At 39.1% G+C, this 20,192-nt stretch overlaps 1 protein-coding gene across 2 annotated transcripts in view; it reads right to left on the reverse strand.

Annotated features, from left to right (window-relative positions):
- Positions 1-20,192, reverse strand: part of crtc3 (CREB regulated transcription coactivator 3) — a 50,363-nt gene that overhangs the window by 12,716 nt on the left and 17,455 nt on the right. For both annotated transcript variants that reach the window (XM_084403951.1, XM_084403950.1), the window contains exons 4-7: positions 17,951-18,012; positions 10,780-10,842; positions 10,096-10,199; positions 640-678 (exon numbers count right to left, since the gene is read on the reverse strand). In XM_084403951.1, the coding sequence (XP_084260077.1) occupies positions 640-678; positions 10,096-10,199; positions 10,780-10,842; positions 17,951-18,012 (268 nt within the window). The remainder of the gene's footprint in view (positions 1-639; positions 679-10,095; positions 10,200-10,779; positions 10,843-17,950; positions 18,013-20,192) is intronic.

A 20,192-nucleotide genomic window follows, 5' to 3' on the forward strand; every position in this document is an offset into this window, starting at 1 on the left:
AGGAGTAAAAGTAAATACTCCATCTGCATCCTACACCAGAAAAAAAGAAAAAATGAGGGAGATTTATTAAGGTATCTTAAGGTAAACTATATGAGAGGCTGAGTGGGACACCAACTGGGACACCAACTATTCTACAACAGCATCCATCAGCCCACCACAGCAAATCACAGGAGAGTACAAGAGAGGTGTCATATTGTGAGAGCTGATGCAGTCATTAAAGGGGTGAATCTTCTGTTGGAGGTCTGAACACTTGATGGAGAGTCAACGAGCATGACAACACACATCTACCACTTACTTCACTTATAGGTCAACCTGCCATAAATCAGAACTGGATTTTGTATTTATTTTTACCGTTCTCTGCAATCATTTCCCAAAATAACATTTCTGTGGAAATATTACAAAGTCTGTAAACTGGATGCTAACACGTCAGAGACGAGACACACTGAAGACGGATGCAGAGAGGAGAGGATGCCCCAGCTCAGAAAATATTATACCAGGCACAACAAGCTCACGGTTTGTGATGCTGGAAATATTGTAAGAAAAATATGGAGGTCGGCAACCGGTATCAGAATCGGCCAATTAGCTTGTAAAATAATCGGAATCGGCCCTCAAAAATCATGATAATGCATCACTACTTACCATCTCCAGCATTGTCCACCTCTGCTTCATTCATGCTGGCTGCACGACCACAAACACACACACACACACACACAGAGAAAGAATAATTAGATCAAAGTGCAGTCAATAATTTTGCATTCACAAATGTCTGTTTCCACAGCTAGGACAATAGAGAATGAAAGAAAATATTTGGAGAGAGACATTTCTTTCAGCAATTTAGCATTAATGTAGCTAATTGAACCACTGCTGATGTAACAGACAATATATTAACACAAATCACTTGTGACATGCATTAACACAAGCTTTTTACATCAAACAGATCCTGAAATTAATTGCGTGTCAAATATCTACTTTACAAATGAATGACCGTTTAAAAAGCATTAAAATGAATTATTTCTTGATTCACAGAACCCACACTAAGGTGTAACTGGTGAATATAAGCACCATCATACTGATATTTTATATCAGTGTACAAAAAGATTTATTATGTCATTAGAGCATTACCATTTATTATTTAATCATATGACTGGCATATGGCCTAAGATTATTATTCTTGGCAAATCCCCTCCATTTTTAAGAAATAACAGAATCTCTTTTTGAGTAATTAGCATAATGACCTTAAGGCAATTCACAAAGACACAGCTCAAACCACAGCCTCCACACATTTAAACATGCAAATACAAATTAATAACAAAATCAAAGCTTAAAAAAAGCTTTCGGCCAAAATGTTATATATACAGTGAGGAAAATAAGTATTTGAACTCCCTGCTATTTTGCAAGTTCTCCCACTTGGAAATCATGGAGGGGTCTGAAATTGTCATCGTAGGTGCATGTCCACTGTGAGAGACATAATCAAAAAAAAAAAAAAATCCAGAAATCACAATGTATGATTTTTTAACTATTTATTTGTATGATACAGCTGCAAATAAGTATTTGAACACCTGAGAAAATCAATGTTAATATTTGGTACAGTAGCCTTTGTTTGCAATTACAGAGGTCAAACGTTTCCTGTAGTTTTTCACCAGGTTTGCACACACTGCAGGAGGGATTTTGGCCCACTCCTCCACACAGATCTTCTCTAGATCAGTCAGGTTTCTGGGCTGTCGCTGAGAAACACGGAGTTTGAGCTCCCTCCAAAGATTCTCTATTAGGTTTAGGTCTGGAGACTGGCTAGGCCACGCCAGAACCTTGATATGCTTCTTACAGAGCCACTCCTTGGTTATCCTGGCTGTGTGCTTCGGGTCATTGTCATGTTGGAAGACCCAGCCTCAACCCGTCTTCAATGCTCTAACTGAGGGAAGGAGGTTGTTCCCCAAAATCTTGCAATACATGGCCCTGGTCATCCTCTCCTTAATACAGTGCAGTCGCCCTGTCCCATGTGCAGAAAAACACCCCCAAAGCATGATGCTACCACCCCCATGCTTCACAGTAGGGATGGTGTTCTTGGGATGGTACTCATCATTCTTCTTCCTCCAAACACGTTTAGTGGAATTATGACCAAAAAGTTCTATTTTGGTCTCATCTGACCACATGACTTTCTCCCATGACTCCTCTGGATCATCCAAATGGTCATTGGCAAACTTAAGACGGGCCTTGACATGTGCTGGTTTAAGCAGGGGAACCTTCCGTGCCATGCATGATTTCAAACCATGACGTCTTAGTGTATTACCAACAGTAACCTTGGAAACGGTGGCCCCAGCTCTTTTCAGGTCATTGACAGGCTCCTCCCGTGTAGTTCTGGGCTGATTTCTCACCTTTCTTAGGATCATTGAGACCCCACGAGGTGAGATCTTGCATGGAGCCCCAGTCCGAGGGAGATTGACAGTCATGTTTAGCTTCTTCCATTTTCTAATGATTGCTTCAACAGTGGACCTTTTTTCACCAAGCTGCTTGGCAATTTCCCCGTAGCCCTTTCCAGCCTTGTGGAGGTGTACAATTTTGTCTCTAGTGTCTTTGGACAGCTCTTTGGTCTTGGCCATGTTAGTAGTTGGATTCTTACTGATTGTATGGGGTGGACAGGTGTCTTTATGCAGCTAACGACCTCAAACAGGTGCATCTAATTTAGGATAATAAATGGAGTGGAGGTGGACATTTTAAAGGCAGACTAACAGGTCTTTGAGGGTCAGAATTCTAGCTGATAGACAGGTGTTCAAATACTTATTTGCAGCTGTATCATACAAATAAATAGTTAAAAAATCATATATTGTGATTTCTGGATTTTTTTTTTTTAGATTATGTCTCTCACAGTGGACATGCACCTACGATGACAATTTCAGACCCCTCCATGATTTCCAAGTGGGAGAACTTGCAAAATAGCAGGGTGTTCAAATACTTATTTTCCTCACTGTATATATATATATATATATATTTATATTAAATACATGCATACATACATACATACATACAAACATACATACATACATACATACATACATACATACAAACATACATATTCATTCAATACACTGCAGCATTGCAGTCAGCCCCCCTTCACAGAATAAAAATGTCACTAGGCCATTAAACAATACATAGACACTTAAAAAAATTTAAATTCAATTTAAATAAATGAACACAAAGATGATGGATGTTCTGTTTTCCCTCTCATTTCCAATGCGTCTTATTTTGTTTCTCTGTTGTATGTTTGGATTATGCTAAAAATGATTAATATAACTAACTGAATCACTGGTGACGTAAGAATATATTAGCAAGCATCACTAATGACATAAATGATTAACACTTTGACCGAAAGCTTTTATGTAAACCAGATGAAATGAATCAGGACTCCAAACTCCACGTCTCAAATGAATCACGCCTTGAGAATTCAAAGTAATTAATTATTGCACACAGAACCTTCACTCTTCTCTGCTGCCTAGAGTGTAGAAGAAACAGCATTACATACACTAAGTCTGGAGTCGGTAAAATGTTTTAAAAGGGGTCCTATAATGCCCTTTAAACTCAAAATACCCCACAGATATTTTTTGTAGCATGTTAAAATTGTCACTTTTTGAGGGTGAGCAAAACGCGCCGTTTTGTGTGTGTCCCTTTAAATGCAAATGAGCTGCTGCTCCCAGCACAGAGGGCGGAGCTTCAAGAGCTTGTGTGTCAGCAGCTCCGATTACCTCACACACACGCACTGAAAATTTCAAAAGTTTAACGTTCAAACTGGAGTCGGACAAAGATGGAGAGACTCAAGAAAAAGTGACAACGTAGAGTGCAACAGGACATTTCTGAATGGTAAGCCAATGATTTTCAGCATCATAAATCCAGTCTTCAGTGTCACATGATCCTTCAGAAATCATTAGAATATGCTGATTTGCCGCTTGTCACATTTATTATCAATAGCCCTATTCGCACTGGATTAGTATTATCTATGTGACCTCGTGTGATTTAGAAATTTCCCACCCACATCTGAATTTCATGTGGCGCATTCGCACGGGATAAACGAAGCCTGTGATTTTACTCGAAATTACTGACTTATCTCCAGGATATGATGTCAATAGGCTATTGCTTGGAAATGTCTTCTTGTTGTTATAGCTGTATGATATATCATAAACAGAAGAATGTTCCTTACCACATGCTATACATGTCATCCATCTCCATCTAATCATAATTTTTGTTTTTGCTCTTCTGATGGTTTTCAGCTTTCTCTTTCTGCAAATTGTATAGTTGTATCGTATCATGGTGTATAGCGATATGACCCAGCACCCAAAATACTATCAAAACACTCCATTCTTTGCGAAAGATGGATAAAAAAGCACACAGGAAACAAAAATCTTGAAAAAATTATATGCCAAATCACAGAGATGCCGATTCGCACGGGACTAATATTACCACAGGACCTCGGTGTTCGGCGAAATATGGTAGGTCATTTGCGGGGGAATTTTTACTTTACAAATTGCAGACATGGCCGATTCACACGGGATTAAGATCACAGACAACCTCCGCAATTATTACAAATTACTAGAGGTCACCAGGTAATCCTTATCCTGTGCGAATAGGGCTAATGTTGAAAACAGTTGTACAGTTGCTTAATATTTTTTTGCTAAAACAGTGATAATTTTTTTTCCAGGACTCAAAGTTCAAAAGATCAGCATTTATTTGAAATTTCAAATATTATAATGATATTTATCATTATAAATACCTTCACTTTTGATCAAATTAATGAAGTATTAATTATTATTATTTTTTATTGTACTGACCACAAACTTTTGAATGGTAGTATTATATATATATAATACATTTGATTAATTGAAATGAGTCACTCAGTGCACACTCACTCCACCCACTGAAAATTCAGGGCACAAACTCCAGAAGGGGAAGTTGAAAACAGCTTCTTAGAGTGCACTGTCTCTTTAAGGAACCCCCCATGAAAGGGAAAGGGAAAGAGAAAGAGGAGACAAAAAAAAAAAAAAAAAGTATATCGCAAGAAATCTGTGACCACAAGTGCAAAGTGAATCAATGGAGAGGCATTGTTTTCCATACACCACAGAGATCCTGTGGAAAACAAACCTCCTTTCTACTTCCTCTGCTGATGCTGGCCCAGCACAGATGCAGTGTGGGCCCGAAGCCAGATCAACCAGCTCCGGCACTTCAGCAAAGCTGCTGGTCTCAGACGCCCAACTGCGACGCACAATGAATCAAACAAAAAGTATGTCAACACCTCGTTTCCCCCTCACTGAGAGTCTCATTCAATGCCATAACTGACAGAAAAAGACGACCAGAACAGAAAAACACAGTCCAGAGTTTCATCACTTTTATCTTGAAGTGTAAAAGTACCTAAAAAACGCATAGTTCAAGTTAATGTCAAGTTATTTACAATTACGTTTAGCAAGAATTATCCAAAAGCAAAAATCGAGCATTAAAAACAGTAGTTCTTATTATAGCCGGTGTCAAATCATAAATCCCAGTAGGGTAAGACTCAAGCGGTTGAATGTGGCACGCGGTCTTGATGCTTTTGGGAGCTCTAGACATGAATAGCACAGTTGCATCACACAGTCAAGTTGGCTGGCAGGTTTGGAATGAGACTACTGTGATAGCGGAAGCGAGACAAATTTTTGTCCCATGTGAGAGGCTGGTTTGTACTTGTTCATATTACGCGAGCCTCACTGCACACCTCCAACACACTGTTAATTGTCTACATAGCTCAGATGAGCTCCCAGACAGATATTAAATAAATGATGTCTGCATTGTCCTTAAATGAAGCAGTTTCTTATCAGATTGAACTAAAGTGTCTCTGTGAAAACAACTGCCCTGGAACAGAGACAGCCTTCTGAGTTATAGTGCTCCATATCTCGGTTTGCTCCACATCTTCACTCATTATCTTTTTTAAACCTATTGACTAAACAAGTCTGATACACAAAGATGCTTTTATCTTGGATATGCAGTGCAGATGTGCTGCAAACTCAAGCCTATATGCATGCAAATCAATTCATAAGAGAGCAAGTGATACACAGAAAGAGCGCAATAGAGAGTAAGACAGAACAGGAATGTTACAGATTCAATGTTTTTTTGTGTGTTTTTTTTACATAATGCTGATTACCACAGCAAATAATAGACTCATTCTCTCGTTTTATCTAGGTTTTTTAAAGCAAATTTGCAAAGAAAATGTAAAGACATTAGGCAAGGCAAATCACTTGTTACTTTAAAGGGTTAGTTCACCCAAAAATAATGAAATCTGATGAAATCTGAGAGATTTCTGTACCTCCATTGACATAACGCAAATGACAATGACGCTTTAAAAAGTTCATAAAGAGATCGTACAACGAATCCATATGAATTGTGAATTCTGAAAAGACACGATCACTTCATATGATGAACAGATTGAATTTAGGCTTTTATTCACATATAAACATTCATCACCTCTCATATCAGTTGTGGTAAACGGAACTCAAGCATGTTCGCTTGACGTGAGAGAACCAATGAGGTTCATTCTTATGTTACGCAGCACGTTTGAGTTTCAGCGAGAGCCAATGAGGTTCATTCTTGTTACGCAGCACGTTTGAGCTTCAGCAAGAACCAATGAGGTTCATTCTTGTGTTATGCAGCATGTTTGAGCTTCCACAAGAACCAATGAGGTTCATTCTCGTGTGTTACGCAGCACATTTGAGCTTCTGCAAGAACCAATGAGGTTCATTCTTGTGTTACGCAGCACGTTTGAGTTTCAGCGAGAGCCAATGAGGTTCATTCTTGTTACGCAGCACGTTTGAGTTTCAGCGAGAGCCAATGAGGTTCATTCTTGTTACGCAGCACGTTTGAGCTTCAGCAAGAACCAATGAGGTTCATTCTTATGTTACGCAGCACGTTTGAGCTTCAGCAAGAACCAATGAGGTTCATTCTTATGTTACGCAGCACGTTTGAGCTTCAGCAAGAACCAATGAGGTTCATTCTTATGTTACGCACGTTTGAGCTTCAGCGAGAACCAATGAGGTTCATTCTTATGTTACGCACGTTTGAGCTTCAGCGAGAACCAATGAGGTTCATTCTTGTGTTACGCAGCACGTTTGAGTTTCAGCGAGAACCAATGAGGTTCATTCTTATGTTACGCAGCACGTTTGAGTTTCAGCGAGAACCAATGAGGTTCATTCTTGTGTTACGCAGCACGCTTGAGTTTCAGCGAGAACCAATGAGGTTCATTCTTGTGTTACGCAGCATGTTTGAGCTTCAGCAAGAACCAATGAGGTTCATTCTTATGTTACGCAGCACGTTTGAGCTTCAGCAAGAACCAATGAGGTTCATTCTTGTTACGCAGCACGTTTGAGCTTCAGCAAGAACCAATGAGGTTCATTCTTATGTTACGCACGTTTGAGCTTCAGCAAGAGCCAATGAGGTTCATTCTTGTTACGCAGCACGTTTGAGCTTCAGCAAGAACCAATGAGGTTCATTCTTATGTTACGCACGTTTGAGCTTCAGCAAGAGCCAATGAGGTTCATTCTTGTTACGCAGCACGTTTGAGCTTCAGCAAGAACCAATGAGGTTCATTCTTATGTTACGCACGTTTGAGCTTCAGCAAGAGCCAATGAGGTTCATTCTTGTTACGCAGCACGTTTGAGCTTCAGCAAGAACCAATGAGGTTCATTCTTATGTTACGCACGTTTGAGCTTCAGCAAGAGCCAATGAGGTTCATTCTTGTTACGCAGCACGTTTGAGCTTCAGCAAGAGCCAATGAGGTTCATTCTTGTTACGCAGCACGTTTGAGCTTCAGCAAGAACCAATGAGGTTCATTCTTATGTTACGCACGTTTGAGCTTCAGCAAGAGCCAATGAGGTTCATTCTTGTTACGCAGCACGTTTGAGCTTCAGCAAGAGCCAATGAGGTTCATTCTTGTTACGCAGCACGTTTGAGCTTCAGCAAGAACCAATGAGGTTCATTCTTATGTTACGCACGTTTGAGCTTCAGCAAGAGCCAATGAGGTTCATTCTTGTTACGCAGCACGTTTGAGCTTCAGCAAGAACCAATGAGGTTCATTCTTGTGTTACGCAGCACGTTTGAGCTTCAGCAAGAGCCAATGAGGTTCATTCTTGTTACGCAGCACGTTTGAGCTTCAGCAAGAACCAATGAGGTTCATTCTTGTTACGCAGCACGTTTGAGCTTCAGCAAGAACCAATGAGGTTCATTCTTATGTTACGCACGTTTGAGCTTCAGCAAGAGCCAATGAGGTTCATTCTTGTTACGCAGCACGTTTGAGCTTCAGCAAGAACCAATGAGGTTCATTCTTGTGTTACGCAGCACGTTTGAGCTTCAGCAAGAGCCAATGAGGTTCATTCTTGTTACGCAGCACGTTTGAGCTTCAGCAAGAACCAATGAGGTTCATTCTTGTTACGCAGCACGTTTGAGCTTCAGCAAGAACCAATGAGGTTCATTCTTATGTTACGCACGTTTGAGCTTCAGCAAGAGCCAATGAGGTTCATTCTTGTTACGCAGCACGTTTGAGCTTCAGCAAGAACCAATGAGGTTCATTCTTGTGTTACGCAGCACGTTTGAGCTTCAGCAAGAGCCAATGAGGTTCATTCTTGTTACGCAGCACGTTTGAGCTTCAGCAAGAACCAATGAGGTTCATTCTTATGTTACGCACGTTTGAGCTTCAGCAAGAGCCAATGAGGTTCATTCTTGTTACGCAGCACGTTTGAGCTTCAGCAAGAACCAATGAGGTTCATTCTTGTGTTACGCAGCACGTTTGAGCTTCAGCAAGAACCAATGAGGTTCAATCTTGTGTTACGCAGCACGTTTGAGCTTCAGCGAGAACCAATGAGGTTCATTTTTATCAATTTAGCACTTGCTATAGGCTTTTGATTTTAGTTTTTTCAGTTGAAACAGAATGTTTTGCAAAAAGACATACAGACTACAGTCTACAGTCTCTGGGCTCACGCTGTCCCGGACACCAATGATTTAACAGAAAAGATGAATCACTGTCTGGTCAACTGACATTTTAGTATGGAGATAAAAGAAAGGATCATTTAATGTCTTTGAAAGAAGTCTCTTATTAGATTACCATTAGATAAAAAAAAAAAAAAGAGTTATATTGTGAAATACTATTACAATGCAAAACAACCGTTTTCTATTTTAATATATTTTAAAATGTGAATTTTCAGCAGCCATTACTTCAGTGTCACATGATCCTTCAGAAATCATTATAATGTGCAGATTTGCTGCTCAAGAAATATTTATTGTTATTATCAGTTTTAAACGGTTTTGCCGAAAAAAAATTCTGGATTATTCGATGGATAGAAAGTATTTGAAATAGGATTTTTTATTACATTATAAATGTTTACTGCACTTTTGATTCAATGAATCCACGATTCAATAAAAGTGAAATGCTGATGCAATATCATGAAAAAAAATATTTATCGTATTATTGTATTGGCAGAGCCACAAATTTCTTTGCCAGACTTCAACTAATACAATGATGAAACACTTTCACTGCTAATGCAGAATGGAGGAAGATTATCCCACCCTATGACATAATCCTATAGTCTTACAAACATCTTCACTGCAGCACGTGTATGTGCACTCTGGCTATCTGTCTTTTTAGGGGAGGATGAGCCAGGCTATCTGTAAAGCTCATGGGGATGTACATTAATTATGTTTACGAGAGCTCTAGAAATCACAGAAAAATAATGGTAGAGGGAACATCCTTTAAAAGCACACTGGGCCGGGCTAATTGTCAACCATTTTCAGCATACCATCTGAAATGCCTGCGTTTGTAACCAAGACAACTAGATAAACATCATGACAGTGAGCTCCAGCTGTGTCAGGCAAACACGCTGCACCATGGGTGCAACGGTTTGATTTGGTTCTGCTATAAAATCATTGATTTATCATCCATGCCTGACATTGTGCAATCCATTTGACCCCTGTGCAATTTGTTTCAACCACACTGTTATGCCACGCAATAACAATGATTAGAATATGGTTGTGTAGGTATTAAATTGGCTCAAAATTAGTATGTAAACAGGCCTAGAGGGAGGAAGCCGAGCTCACCGTTCCGCTGCGGAGGTCCTCTGCCCATCTGCTGGTTCATGCCAAAAGGATCCTGTGGGTTTGGGCTCATGGCGCTGGTGTGCAGAGCTGAGTCAGAGTTTGTTCTGTGGGAGAAGGGAAGGATGGAGGAAAAACAGCTCGGTCAGTGAGCCATCATTAAAAAAATAACAAAAAATTGCTGAGCCGAGCCATGGCCACATGACCCTTTGCCCTCGCTCACTGCCTTTATTAAGCAACTATACATGACGGCACTCTCAAGAGCACTTCACTGTCCTCCAGAGCCTCTCTCTGCTTTACATCCTTTATCAGGTCTGATCATTAAACCATTCTCAGGTGACATTGAAAAAGAAAACACCTGTTTTAATGTCACAATAATGAGTGTGGTGATGGGGAAAGAAAACAAAACAGATTAGTAGAAATAATGATCCCTGGTTTGGATTAGTTTGGTACAGTGAAATAGTGTACAGAGAATAGTCGGCCAAGTAGAGAAACGGCATCTGTGATTTGCTTGAAATCATTCTGTTTGTATGAAGACTTGATAAAGAAACAGATTTAATAAGATCTAAAATACAAGAAGGAGAATGAGCCGAGAGAAGGAGATCTGCAGGAGGTGATAATGAGAAAAAAACAAATAAGACAGGTCCAGAGGAGATCTGTGAGAGGAATTTGAAAGTCAAAGGTCACCTGTTAAGCTGTGATATTAATCTAAATCCAGGTCGTTTCTCTTCAGTCCATGGCAGTTGCTCCCTTTAGAAATGGAAACAGTCACGTGTTACTCACTACTGTACTGAACCTGTAGCCCTGGCTCAGGGGTTAGTACAGCAGGATGAGCAAGCAAGAGACAAAGAGAAGAAGAGAGCGAACAGGGTGAAAATATCTCTGTGACACCTTCAGGAAAACGTAAAGAGTCGTAGAAATCAGAGCCTATTCCCCCAGGTTAGTCTAATACTGTGTGCAGCACTGATTTACTGCTTCAATTAGATTGGATCTGCTACGTCTGAGAGCAAACAAAAGTGCTATAATATCTTTAATGGTTAATGAAAGAAACACGAAGGCAACGCTGCAGCAGAGTAACCACACTGGGAAATCAGGATATAGACTAAACCAAATAAACAAATACATCTTACTGGCCACAAACGCAATCAACACAAAAACCTTAATCTTTGTGACAGCCATGTAATTCAGGGACAAAAAAAAGCAAAGGCTCTGTGACCTTAAAGATTGTGGTTTGTGACGAGGACAGAGAAAGGGTTTATTTCAGGCCTAAATCCAAATAGACTCTAGTCTAGTCCTGAAACTGTAGAGCATGGTGCTAGCAACAGCAAGGTCATGGGTTCGGTTTCCAGGGAACATACATACTGTACTGTTAAATTAACTACCGTTCGAACGTTTGGGGTCTGTAAGATTACTTTTATTAAATAAATAAATAAATAAATGCATTTATTTATCGAAAATGACAATATAAAAAAAAAACAATTAGATTTCAAATCAGTGTTCTTCTTTTGAACTTTATATTGTTTCCACAAAAATATTAAGCAAGAACAAATGTTATCAACATAAAAAAAAAAAAAATTATATATATATATATATATATATATATATATATATATATATATATATATATATATATATATATATATATATATATATATATATATATATATATATATATATATATATATATATTAGTGCTGGGCAAAGATTAATCGCGATTAATCGCATCCAAAATAAAAGTTTGTGTTTGCATAATATATGTGTGTGTACTGTGTATAATTATTTTGTATATATAAATACTAGGGCTGTCAATCGATTAAAAATTGTAATCAATTAATCGCATGATTGTCATGAGTTAACTCGTGATTAATCGCACATTTTTTTATTTGTTCTAAATGTACCTTAAATTAATACTTTTCAAGTTTGTAATACTCTAATCAACGTGGGCATGGATAAATATGGATGCTTTATGCAAATGTATGTTTATTATTGAAACCATAGTCAACATAGAGCATGAAGACGAGACATGTTTCAAAGGTCATAGATGTTTTTCAAAGAACTTGTTCATGTCTATTAGACACATGTAGAAAGAACAAAGAAATACCAGGTTCCCATTACTTCTCTTTCTTTGCACTGAGCAATTAACACAAACATGTTTAGATTTTTGCATGACAGGGCAGCTCTTCTGAAAATGCTAAATGTACATGTATTATTTATTATTAGGTTACATTATAGTTTGTCTCTCTCTGTGCCCATTTTGATGAAGCTAAATTCTCAATAAAACAGTTTTCATTGGTATATTTTACTGTTTCTGTTGTCAAACAACGGAATGAATATGAAATGGTGACTGAAACGCGACCCATTAAGACATAACCAGCTCTCCCTTCCAAGATGTTAATCTGCACAAAAATCCTGATAATCGAGCCGTCGTCTGATTAAATCAAATACACATAAGATAAACACAATATCTGGTTTGCGATTTCGGCTATACTTGCATGTAAAATTAGAGAAGCAACATCATATCTGTGTTTAACTGAATTAAAGCGCTGCTCCTCTCTCCAGTGCGAGACGCAGAGAGAGAGCGAGAGAGAGAGAGGCGCGCGCGCGTGCTGGGAGAGCAGTACCGGCGGTACCGGTAGATTCTCAGAAACTAAATAAGGTTTGGGCGCTTTGTTGAAGGGAAAAATCGCTAAATGGGTCTGCAATGTCGCTAAGTTGGCAACACTGTGTATCTCCATTTCTCCAACTAGGTTTTGGGCCACGGGTCAAACAGAAAATACGCGCTGCGTTAATCGAGCGTTAAAAAAAATAGTGCCATTAATATGATTTTGCGTTAACGCGTTATTAACGCGCTAACTTTGACAGCCCTAATAAATACACACATATGCATGTATTTATTTAAGAAATATTTGCATGCATATACTGTATATACATTTATACATAATTTATATTATATATAAATATAAATAATTTATATATAAATAAAAAAAAAATCTTAAATATATACATGCATATGCGTGTATTTATATATACAAAATAATTATACACAGTACACACACATATATTATGCAAACACAAACTTTTATTTTGGATGCGATTAATCGCGATTAATCTTTGCCCAGCACTAATATATTTATATATATATATATATATATATATATATATATATATATATATATGATTTTTTTTAATGTTGATAACATTTGTTCTTGCTTAATATTTTTGTATATATATATAAATAAAAAAAAGATTTTTCTTGAGCAGTAAATCAGCATATTAGAATGATTTCTGAAGGATCATGTGACACTGAGGACTGGAAATTCAGTTTTGCATAACAGGAATAAATTATTTTTGAATTCATATGTAATAATATTTCACAATATTACTCTTTCTTCTGTATTTTTGGTCAAACAAATGCAGGTTTGGTGAACATTTGAACGGTAGTGTATCTAAAACAAAATATTTCTTTCTTTATATCTGTAACTGCTTATCAAAGCAGCCATTGATATCATAACTCAGCGGTGCCATTACTCACGGGGAGTGCAAGACATGAATGTATAATGATCCACGTTCGCCCGTGTAGATGCGTAAGAAGCCCAGCAGATGTAGCCTGTGGTTCCCACTAACAGGGTTAACATATTCCTATCACTAAGACAATAAAGAGAAATAATAAACAGATTTCCTGCAGCCCACTCTGCTGCTAAGGAGATGCTACAGTATGCCAGACCACACTAGGGTGATGTAATGCTCAAGGGAAAAAAAGATACTCCTTGTGACAACAGAAAGTGGCCTTCCTTCTAATGATTCTGTAAAGCCGGTCTGTTCCCCTTGCTTTGAAGTGCATTAGGGCTTAGCTGCGCATGCCATATGAAGCACTAAAGTCAGTGCCCATCGACCACCCATGCTGGAGACTTAAAATAGAAGAGTTTAAAGGCAGCAGTATATGGCATAAATAGAAATGCATCAGGAAGTTACTCGAAAACGGCTTTGTAAACAGCTTGTTATTTAAATCTGACCCTTGATCACAAACAACGTGAAAAGCAGATGTTTTCAAACTGGCATCAGGCAGACCACCAAAAACGGAGAGATTTTTTTCAATGAAAGCCAACTGCTGTTGGATCACACTTAAGTCGAATGCTTTTCTAGAAATCCTCCCAGAGGAAGTCTTGTCTGGGAAGAGCAGAGGCTCAGATCCAGGATGGGAGAGCGTGGGACTAAGAGAACAGCGCTGACCCAAGTTCCTGACCCAGTCCAGCTGAACTCCACAGGGAAACATATGGATGTTGCCTAGGGTTCAGAACCAGCCCGCGTTTACCCAGACACCAGAGGGACAGCTGTAGCCCAGGGAGAACTGAGCCTGAAAGTATCATAGTAGCGATGTCGTCCCTACGGATGCAACTGAGCTCTGGGGCACACTAAAACACAGAGATTCAGACTGTACACAACATTAACGTCAGTTCAGGAAAGGTCACACAGTGTTTATCTTGACCTGAGAATATGCTGTGTCAAAAAATAACCAAAGAAAAATGTGTTAGGATAGACGATAAAAATCTCCAAAACACTTTATATTAATGTTACAGTATTGGGCTCTCTTTCTCTAGACCATTTCAAAGCCAACAACATCTTTTTATTGGCAACATACTACCGCAGTCCTCTTACATTTCCTTTTCTGGTGATAGAACTGAGAAGGCCTGTGAACTGACCACAAAACACATCCGCCACCCATACATCAGGTTATTGTGTGAATAAGCTACAGAAATCTGCACTGGTTGGACCAAGTTGTGTGGTGAAGAGAAAGGAAGGGTTAATGAGCTGAGGGTAACGCCTTTTTCAGCTCATTAACCCTTAACCAGTGTGTGCTGCAGTAGGTAATGCATCACAGATGTGTTGAGAGAGCTGTAAACAGTTCCTCGAGGGCATATGTTAGGATGGGCCTCCCAGTAAATCAGGACCATCATCCTCTGCTGGCCAAACACCTGCCCACTGCACTCCTAAACCAATAGAGAACCATGACCAATCCCCTACAGACTACTCATACTAGCACCCAATGCTCAGTTACTGAGTATTAAATGTAACCAGGGGGCTCACCTCAAGATAACTTAAAATGATTTAAAATAAGACAAAACAAGCATTAAGCATAAAGTAAATAAAGTAAAAGTCAAGTAAATAAATAAAATTGAGAAACTATTGGCATTTAAAAAATATGGAATTGTTTTACAACGCCTTTATTAACAAATTTTTACTTAGGGTTTCAATGGAGGGACTGAAACCTCTCAGGTTTCTGAAGAAATATCTTCATTTGAGTTTCAAAGATTAGCTAAAGTTTTATGGTTTTGAAATGACTTGGGGGGTGAGTAAATAATTATAGAAATGTCATTTTTGGGTGAGCTATCCCCTTTGAGAAAAAAACAACAAAAAAATTTGATCACAAATTTGCTTTCTGCTACTGAGTGACAGTTTAATTTAGATAAAATTAGCAACCAATACCCAGTCTTTTTGTCAATTTATCTTTTACATTTTTGTCTATTTGATTAAAAAGTTGACATTTTGCAAACCTCAGAAAATAATGCTTATATAATTTGTTTGACCTCCTGAGGATATTTTCTGAAGGTTAAACACATCGCCTTACAGGGAGGGGGGGAGATCAATCATTTCAGGCCCTATTTTGTACCCATCACATGGAAATTCCCACTGAACTTTCACGAACATTGCTCTATAACCGTAATCACTGATTTGTTGCCAACTGGCCTTGATTCCTCCCTTAAGCAGACCTCCTCCCTTCCCTTCTCTTTACATGAGTTAAAGCACCACAAACATCCCTTTTACAACTACACAAACCAAACACTAGTAAATCTGCAGATTTTGTGTGACGTGTCACACTGTCAAGACCAAAAAAAAAAAAAAAACCCTGCAGACATCACAAACAACATGTGCTGTTAAAAATGCCAAAAACCATTTGCAATCGCTCTCTGACTCGTCCTAAACCTAGCTTAACCTCTAATGTCCGCGCAGACAGAAAACATCTGTTCGGCCCTTTTAATCACGTGAGGAGATATCGCAGCGCAAGATCCCAACAGAAAATAATAAGAGAACACTCACTATTCAATATACATATATCTGTGCAAGGTCAAACGGGCAAAGCGGAATAAAACAAAAAACAAAAACAAAACATGTACTACGGTTTTTAGCAAATGCTAATCTGGTCCAGAGTAAAAAGGGAGGGGGGCGTACAAACACGCTGAGCTCACGATCTGTTCTGGGGGAGGGCGGCTCTGAGGGGTAGCTAGCAAAAGATCTGGCAGGTTTAGTTAGTGCTGTTTACACTGAGAAAAGATTTAAAGAATAGCTCAACATTCATCCTTGAGGAAGAAAAAAAAGAAGACTGTTAGAATCAGAGAGAAATGCTGTGGTTAGTATTCAGCCTTCACGAGGACACAAAGACATCACTCCTGAAGACGAGAAGAAAACTGGATATAATTAAAACAAAAAAGGCAATGTACAAATTTCTGAAATATACATTGTAGAATCAGAAGATCTAACTGTGCTTGATCCTCTGAATCCTATGTTTCATAATTCATGGGATGCCTCTGAGACATCCCTTGAAGTGGAGTGAACGGCTCACGGTTTATGCATTTATAATGAAGCTCTGAAGTTTGCCTAAGATCATATATTCAGCTAAACTCCGCATGAGGGTTCATCTTCTGCTACCCCCATCTGTGCTGCTTTGCACAACAACAACATATACGATGCAATTCGGTCAGTGTTTGAACGGTCTTATAATTTCACATTTCAAACTAAAAGCAATAATATAAAGCCCTGTATTTAGTATTGAATGTGAGCCACTCAACGGCATATGGCTGTCACAGCAGTGTTTCGCCACAGTGGGAACAGAAGGCTGCGCTGAAGCTGATCAGGCCAACCAGTTTTCAGGTGTAAACAATGCCACAGGGCGTGGACTCTGAAAGTTTTACAAGTCGCAGAGTCAACATGGAGGACGAGGCAGCTTGCTGGTAAGAAGGTACGCTGGCCGCCGGCCAAGCCTGCATTCAAAACACGACTATGATGAGGAGAAGCTTCCTTAAGCCTTTTATTACTGGCTGCAATTCACTCCTCGGTAAACAAATGAGGAAAACCGTCCAATGGTTACACCTCACTGGGGCTGAACCCAGAAGAGTGACATTTGTGCAGAGCAAACGTGAGCATTTGTTCTCAGAAAACGGATTTCTAATCACCCAGAGCGTCGAGATCGACACAGTGATGTGCGTAGTTCTCTTTGAACACCTTTGTTTTGTTTTTATCTAACCTTTTACTGGTGTTATCTGTCATTGCTGCGGATATGGGATTTTCCACACGCTGAAAAAACATGTCATCGTTACGGTTTTCTTTTCAGGCATCTGTAGGTATAGCCTATGCAAATGCAAAACATGCATTAACTCTCCCTCATATGTGACATGATCTCTCTTGCAACACTGCTTGATGTCACTAAAATGGCATAATTTCAAGATAACATCATCTTTGCACTCTGCCCTGCAACTAACAGAAGATATGATCAAAATCTACATGACGTATAATGTAACAGTGTACGTCACGCATGACCGAACACATATTTGTTGGCATGAATGGGTGTGTGTAGGACGATATCGGTCCTTATAGTTTGATGGGGAGGTATTTTTCCTGTTGTTCAAACGTCATAGCTCCTGTAGCTAGAAACGGCAAAGTCCGGGGTTCGATTCCCAGGGAAAGCAAGAACTGATGCATTTTTTTTTTTTTTTTAAATGTTCCTTGGATGCAATGTAAGTCGCTTTGGGTAAAAACATCTGCCATATGCATAAATGTAATGTAAATAAATGAGTAAACTCACCTTCTCCAGCTGTTGTCAGGGGGAGGAGAAAGGTACATCGTTCCATATGGAGAACTCTCAGCGTAGTTCAGTCAAGGAAAGCCTCCAAAGTTTTCACAGGCAAATGTCAAAATCACATGTGCTTCAAACCTTGTTTATATAAAAAGGCATAAATAAAAATTTTCATGACTATTTTCCACTCTCTGTCTAGTTTAAATTTGTACATAATTTGTACATAATTTGTAGTAATTTGTAGGCTACTGTATTTTTATATTTGAAAGAAATATTTTAAAAAAAATCCCAATTAAAGATGTTTACTTTTGAAACTTTTTTTTCTTACAGTGTTGTTTCTTCACAAAATGAAAATGTGCAACAAGCTATAGAGTACACACTTATAAATGTAACTCAAATTCATTATTAGAAAACAATCTCGAAGCATTTTAGCATCTCTGCAACAGCATATTTTAACAAATCAGAGGAATACTTCACAGAACTTAACATTGTTTTTCGACAAGTTTGCAAGGCACCAAAATGGCTGATTTTCAGTGGCATGTCAACTGGCTTAAAAAACCCTCTCATACACTACACACAGCAATGAATACTACAAAGTTTGCCAAAGATTTGAAAGGATAGTTCATCCTAAAATTAAAATTCGGTCCTCATCCAAACCAAAACAATTGAAAGATTCTTCACAATATATTCTTTTGTGTTTTGCAGGGAAAAAAAGTCATGTTTCAGTGAAAGTCATGAAAGTCAGTGAAAGTCATGTGAAAGTGAGTTGTTTGAGAGGCGGCTTTATGTGCGCGGCTACGCGACACTAATATACAGTAGATCAGTGGTGAGCGAGAAACCTGCAGGAATAAGGTAAAATTATTCGCAATACCTGCAACCCCATGCTGAAATTCAGAAGCTAACACTCAACACTATTCAACTGGAGCGAATGAGACAAGTGAAAGAGATGATGGGTGTCAATTCGCCGTCGAAGAGAAGAGGGAGCGAGAACACGCAGCTAGTATCAATACCGCAGAAGAGGAGTATCGGAACTGTTTCAGATATTTCAGTATCGATACATATCGAAATATCAATATTTTTGACAACACTAGAATCTATCATACTTTCTCATTGTTACCTCACTGTGACCAGATGGGCAATGTCTCTGAAAACCAGGTATGCACATTTGATTTCAAGCCGTTCTTTGCAGCTTTGATTCAATGGATGCTCTGCAGACTAAAGAAGTGTTGAGTTTCTTAAAAGTTTGGGTCGGTTCACACAGAATGCGTTTTTGCTGTTAAAAACTCGAGACGGCAGGTCAGCGGAACCAAAAAAAAACAAAGGTCTAGAAACGCGTTTTTAAAGGTTGAACTTTTAACTTGAGTGCCGCGTTTTTAGAATGCAGTTTTATGTGCGAGACGCTGCAAAAGACGTGAGAAGCGAGCACAGTGGTTAAAGACGTCCATCTAGCAATGCTTTGCATTGAAAAACAATAGAAAAGTAGCACAGTGGAATGGAAAAACACTTTCTGTGTGAACGGCCCCTTACATAACATTTTCATATTACAATCAACTTTTCTCATTTGATTTCTCATGATATGACCCCCTTTAAAACGTACATTTGCTGTCCTAACCCACTCAAGACTAAAACAAAAGTTACAGGAATTATGGGAGAGAATATAGCCCAGCTGAAGAACTCCTTGAGTAAACACTGTTACTTCGACTCAGACCAATGTTGACAATGCTGCCTCGTCATGTCCATCTGTGCCAAAACTCTCACATCCAAAATGGGGGAGGGGTGGATTTACAAGACAGAAAGCAGGACAGAGTCTTTTTCTGTTCAACATCTGCACCGGCCTGGAAAACACAGCCATCAGTTCTGTTGCAGTAATGAGAGACTGAGCTCTTCATGCCAACTCTTCAACCACCAGCCCGCCCCGTGACCCGAACCATGACACAACACAGCACAACCAACCAATGAGCAGGCAAAGCCAGGCCACAGTAAAACCATTTTAGACCACTTCATAGTTGAGACTGTATGTTATACCCCGTATCATTTGTATGAAATCCCTGGCGTGACTGTAAATACTGTTGTCGATGCTCGGCCTGGGGAGAGAGATGATGACATAAGCCAGGCGGCTTGGATTACGAGGGATCCTTGCTAAGATCTAATTAGCCCATGGCTGCTGAAGCGGTGTGGAGAGACAGGGTGGCAGTGACAGCACCTTCATCTCAGAAGCTCCAGGATGGCGTGGGTGAGCTAACCTTTCTCT

The sequence above is a fragment of the Rutilus rutilus genome (genome assembly GCF_951802725.1).
Source record: "Rutilus rutilus genome assembly, chromosome: 3".
Classification (NCBI taxonomy): domain Eukaryota; kingdom Metazoa; phylum Chordata; class Actinopteri; order Cypriniformes; family Leuciscidae; genus Rutilus; species Rutilus rutilus.